This window comes from Myripristis murdjan, chromosome 8, assembly GCF_902150065.1.
Source record: "Myripristis murdjan chromosome 8, fMyrMur1.1, whole genome shotgun sequence".
Classification (NCBI taxonomy): Eukaryota; Metazoa; Chordata; class Actinopteri; order Holocentriformes; family Holocentridae; genus Myripristis; species Myripristis murdjan.
In genome coordinates this window covers 8669545-8675735 of record NC_043987.1, presented here as the reverse complement: position 1 = coordinate 8675735, position 6191 = coordinate 8669545, and the positions used below count along the sequence as shown (strand labels likewise).

At 43.7% G+C, this 6191-nt stretch overlaps 1 protein-coding gene across 1 annotated transcript; it reads left to right on the top strand.

Annotated features, from left to right (window-relative positions):
• The first annotated feature begins 2213 nt into the window (after nt 1–2213).
• socs1a (suppressor of cytokine signaling 1a) lies at nt 2214–5848 on the top strand. The gene is made up of 2 exons (XM_030056915.1): nt 2214–2467; nt 3992–5848. Exon 2 carries the CDS (start codon nt 4049–4051, stop codon nt 4781–4783), a length of 735 nt encoding a protein of 244 aa, XP_029912775.1. The 5' UTR covers nt 2214–2467; nt 3992–4048; the 3' UTR covers nt 4784–5848.
• The last annotated feature ends 343 nt before the right edge of the window (nt 5849–6191 follow it).

Genomic DNA, 6191 nt, shown 5'->3' with positions numbered 1-6191 from the left:
GCAGACTTGAGCCTGGATATTTGGGATACTGAATGATGAACTTTGAATGATGAAGTTTTCAGTGTTGTATTATTTAAAGGCGAGTTGGAACCAACTCCCGCACCCTTGCCTCCATGCAAAATGCACTTTAGTGCACCTATTGATGACTATGGACGTGCAAACATATGCAGACCTAATGTCATGTCCCATAATGCTGCAGGCTTGTTTCTGATGGGACTTGTATAGCATTTTGCAAACACAAGGCAATTCAAAGTGCATGTGTATAAACACAAGGGGAACAGAATCATATTTTAATAGGGGTGGATCACAGGATTTGGGTCGGGGTTACTGAGTAAAAACAGCTGCATAACCCTTGACAAAAGCTGTCCATTTCACTTTTTTGTGTCATTGCTACCCAGAGGACTGTGCAATCACAAAAGCACACAACAGACTCAGCGGTCTTCTGTTATGCTGCTGGTCGAGTCAGATGACAATGATGATAATAATGAAACTTGTCCTAACAAAGACAGCGTGACCTGTCTAGCTGTTCCTTAGGCTTTGCGACTGTCTGCCTGTCTGAATCTGTTTCTCCTGAGCAACAGCTGACCAGCACTCTTTCTTTCCTTAAGTTTCAATTCTACCAGCCTGCCTCTTTTTCTGTCTCTTAAAGTGACAGCATCATTGTCCAAGGTGTGTCTAATAAGAATATACTCTCATTTTTACTTAAAAAATGTAATAAGACAGTCGCTGTATTTGACTACTAGACTTTCCTTCACTAATCTAATGGTAATGATGCAGTAATTCCTCATGACTGTATACTGTTCCCCTATTTGGGTATAGAGGTGTATATTCAACAAAAAGTCCCGAGGGGCGGCATTCATAAAAGCATGTTTTGAAACTGAAGCCTCTAGAATGACTGTTTTGAATGTTATGATGGTGTAATGTGAATATTTCTGAGGTAGATCAACCCATATTTGTGAGCAAATGCTTTTTCTTCAGAATACTGTTGGCAGTGAATGAGGAATTACAGTTCAGAAGAAATGGTTGACTCACCACTTGAGCATATTTAGCACCTTAGTCAGCTGGTCTGCTACGAACTGCTGCCTTTTTTTTTTTTTTTTAGCCTTTATATAGAATATTTGCAGTGATGCATTTTCCTTGTACATGAAACAGTGGTATTTTGTTTTAGTGTGCTCTTGTGTGTTGCCTGATCTTCAAAAACAGGGATTGCCATCTGAATGGGTCTCAGTGCAGTGCAGGGTAAAAATGCTGCTGCTGTGGAAGCTTATCTGCAACAAAACCGCTCGCAAAATCTGAAGTGTTTGTAAAAACTTGTTCAGTGTTGTCAAATCACACTTTTTTTTCCTTTTTTTATTACTAATAGCAACTGCTGACATGCTGCAGCCAGAGCTCGCTGCATGCATTTGCCATGATTAATGCTGTGGTGTGTGGTTAGTCCCTAACCCTAACCCTTAGCGGCGATGAACAAAAAGATGAGGAAATTAATGATGAATAATTACCCAGTACCATTAAAAATAGATACCAAAAATACATACCACCCATACACACCATGTGTGTGTGTGTGTGTGTGTGTGTGTACATATATAAATATGTATACACACACACACACACACACACATATAAAAAACACATAATGTATATATATATATTTTTTTGTTTGTTTGTTTGTTTTTTTGTTTTTTGTTTTTTTTGTTTTTTCACTGTACAGTACATACACATAAAAAAATAAGTACATGAATAATTTTCCAAAATGCACATAATGGAAATATAATGTGAAATGACAATGCAATCCTGCATTTGACTTTAAATTCGCAGCCGTTTGCCCAGATGTGGGCTAAAGTTGTAATATTTTAGATTAAGTGTAGTGTCATTTGCATTTCGGCACTCCACTCAAAAGCCACGCGAGCTTTAATCCGGGAGACGTGTGATTTAAAGGAAACTGGTGCCAGGCGAGCATCCCGACTGTCTCTCAATATTCTCTCTGCCGTCCTTTACACGAAGCCGTCACCTGTCTTTCTGTAAATGTCCCGCTGTCATGTGGCTTTGCGGCTTTCTCTAATCCAGCCTGGTTATCATAAACTGAAAAGAAACCAAACGTGAACGGGGAAGATTGGGCGATGTGCAAATCCAAGAGCAGTACGGGAGTTTCACTTTCGTTTCGTTCTCATTTCAGAGAAAAAGAGGGAGGTTCTTGGAACAGGCGGGGGTAAAGCAACATATATAAAGGTTCCTGGCAAATGAATGCTGCTCCACACATACGAGCAGCGAGTTGATTAGAACGACAGTCTCAGCCGGCAGGCCGAGAAACAGACGAGTATAACCTCTGTCTAATAACTGCGCCGTCGCACCGAGGATTACCGCCCGCGTTTGGAATTAACAATCCGCGGTTTGTGACCTCGCTGCTCTGAAACTTCGGGATCGCAGACTAAATGAGGGATATTTAAACCGCTGCAGCTTGAACAAAACGGTAAGACCCGGGATTTTGTGCGTGTTTTGAATGTGAAGCTGCGCTTACTGCAGTGCTGCAGGCTGGTCAGGCTGTGTGCACTGACAGGCAAGCGGGGTGAGTGGATTAGTGGAGCGGCTGGGGCTGCCACTCCTGGGAGTTTCAACAACTTGCACAAAGAAGTAAAAAGAGAGAGAAAAAAGGCAGTGGAGCGTTTACTGATCGCTTTAAAATGTGGGAAAGCGGCGCTCTGGTGTGCTGTTTACTTTTCCTCGCAGCTTGTGTATGTTGAAGGGGAATTATAATATAATTATAAGGTTAAAGACTGGCACACGATGCCTTAATCAGTTAAGGTGTCTTTTACATGGAACATAAATTTAGTCGTCTACATCATCTGAACACAGGACATGTGGTGTCAGGTCTCGCTTGAGGTTGAAAATCCCTTGATTGCACCACAGGCCAACACGTCAATATTTACTCCTTTCTTGGAATTCAGCACAGGTTTTGAGAAAGCTGTAGTTCTGATTTCGCGTTATTCATGTTGAACTACAGGAACAAGGTGAATCATACGTGTAGTCGACCTGTGTCTGGTATCATAACTGGCATGCCAAAGGTAGTGCATTCACACAGCTGATGAGTAATTGTGGCTCTTTGACCTCGTCCCAGGCAGTCCCTTTGGTTTTGATTACGGCACTCGCTCTTACAGTGCAGGTGTGTTCCCTCGCTGTAGTATTTCTAGTATTCAGGGATTTATCACTTGCCATTCATATCCTTACAAGTCAGGATTATTTGATGGGGAAAAAAAGATTCATCACAGTGATGTTATATCAACTTAACTTAATTATTTAAAAATTAAATTAAAAATTTAATTAAAAAAAAAAAAATAAATTAAAAATTGACTTAACTTTAATTTCAGCCTTGTGTTTTGCTGTGATGGTCAAACAGGCTTCTGTCATTCCGGTCACTGTTAATGACCTGTATAATCAAGAAACCAGTAATAGTTCAGAATATAACATTAGAATTTAAGATATTGCCCTGTTACTACAGAATCACTGAGCACCATGTAGTGTGTGTGTGTGTACACAGATAATGACTGTGGCTGACAGCAGTGCTGATTGTATTCGAGCCAAACCGCACAAAACGTTACAGTCATATCAAACTCAGCAGCACATACTGGAAACTGGCTGGAGTTTTATAGCCACACTCAGAGCTGGAGATAACTTACTGACCAAGGCAGTCGCTGAAGCACACACACACACACACACACACACACACACACACACAAACACACACGCGTACAACTCACTCGCACACACAAACACACACACACGTCCTTGTCCTCGTGTCGGTTAGATTAACTGAGCATAACAAGGCCTCACATGGTTATTTGAGACTTTAATCAGTTGCTGCTGTGAGTGGTGCATTGCTGTCTTCTTCAATATGACTACATCTAAATGACTTAAACTCACTTTAATTCATCTTAAACTTGTTGATAATGATAATTGTCAAGATATTAATCATCTGTGTCTTTCTTGTTATCAACAGGATGTCAGTGCAGCGGTCAGAGATGGGAGAGGGTTTTGGACCACTCTCTCCTGTAGGATGGTAGCCGACAGCACTGTGGAAGGCCACGACAAGACATGCTTGTCTTCCTCTGCATCATCCTCATCCTCCTCATCGTCCTCCTCATCATCATCATCCTTATCCTCGTCGTCATCATTATCGTCCTCGCCCCCCAGGCACGAGCTTGCCTTCCTCCCCCACAACGAGCCGGGCGAACCTCAGCAACGGGACGCCCCAGACGCAGAGCCGGAGGCGGACCCGGCCGCCAGGCCGGTCGCCATCCCGTATTTTTCAACCCACTTCCCTCCCTTCCGCAGTCAGAGGGATTTCAATATAATCACAGAAACTGCTGCCACACTAGAGCGCAGTGGCTTCTACTGGGGCCCTTTAGGGGTGGAGGAGGCCCACTGCATGCTGCGGGAGGCCCCGCTGGGCAGCTTCCTCATCCGGGACAGCCGGCAGAAAGATGTCTTCTTCACGCTGTCATACCACGCCGAGAGCGGGCCGGTCAGTGTGCGCATCGTCTACAAGCGGCAGAGGTTCGGCCTGGCGGGCAGCGAGCGCTCCTTCCAGACTCTCTTTGCCCTGCTGGAGCATTACATCGCTCATCCAAAGAAGAGCCTGAGGTTCCCGCACAGGAAATGGAAGCCCACACTGCAGGAACTGTGCAGGAAGCGCATCATGGAGGCATGTGGCGGAGGGAGGCAGGTCCTAGAGCTGCCGCTAAACCGTGTTGTCCAGGACTTCCTCTTGGAGTTCCCATACAAACTGTAACTTTGCAGTGTGCACTCACGCCAGTATCATTTTTATTACTATTGTTACTATTAACACCATGGGATTTGCTAAGTCACTGTGTGTGGAGGCCTTTTAGTCACTGGCTGCAGGTGAAGGCTGCATCACCATGGTTACTGCTAAACCCAACTCACAGTTTTGAGTTGAAATGCTGCAGAGTGACTCATATGGGACATTACTACCCAAGTCTGGTACAGACCTTCTGCCAAGTGTTCTGGGTAGAGGCCATTCTTGCCATTTTGATATACATTACCTCTAGAGGCTCAGCTTCCACTTGTAGATGGACAGACTGTAGCTTGGTCGAATGCAAGCCGGAAAAGTTGGAGAACGCTGCATTAAGAGAAAACTACAATGGCGCTGGACTTACGACAGACATAGAAGAGGAGTTGCCGGGGTCAAAGTTGACTGGTGTATCTTCAGCTGTTGGTCTATGGTGGCTGCTGCTGGCCTATAAATGCCTACCTGTGGATTGTAGAGGGCAAACCGCGGCGTCCACATGGTCGACGTCCTTAACAAGACCCCGGTGGACTTGTAGAAGGGTTGAAGCGTGGTGGAGAGTGCGGTTGAAAGACGCTGTGGACGCACCAATGGGATTTGTAGGTTTTGTAGCAGACTTGAACACTCTAACATGAATGTTTACATCGCACATGAATGTTTGCCGACGCTGATGGCTCCAACACCACTTGGCCTCCTTCGACTGACTGAGCAGGCTTATTGATCGCTTTGGCCTTTTTCAGCTTTGCACATTTGGATCTTGGTTTTGAGGTCAAGCCGGTCCAGACAAAATATTGGAAGAGGAGCCAACACAGCCTTCCATGATTTGTTTTGCCTGACACACAAACAAATCATGTTCGGCTCTGTTAACATCTGTTCCATATTGGATGTTTTTGGGCTCATCAGCTCTGGCGTTTTTCAGTTGTACTGTATGTGGAGGCGAGTCGTCTCCTCTGTTCGATTGTCCTCTGCCAAGCAGACACAACCTCACTATTGTCCATTATTTGTACTATTTTTTTTTATAATTAATATTATTATATTTCATTGGAAATAAACTGCCTTTTTAAATGACTCAAAATGAGTTCTTTCTGTTTGTTTTTTGACTGTGGGTGTCGGTGGAACAGATCTAATCACTATTTTCTGCTTGCATCTGCTTGAGTTTGATCAGACAGACACTCACAAGTTGTTTTGTCAAAGATTTCACTTTAAATATATTATTAACAAAAAGGACAAGTACAAAAAACAAGTATAAAAACAAGTATAAAAAAGTATAAAAAGCAGGAGTAGAAAGAGAAGGAGTGTCTCACACACACACACACACACACACACACACACACACACACACACTAGCATCCCCATTATGTTGCACTAGCAGTGACAAAGGGACAGGCAGACA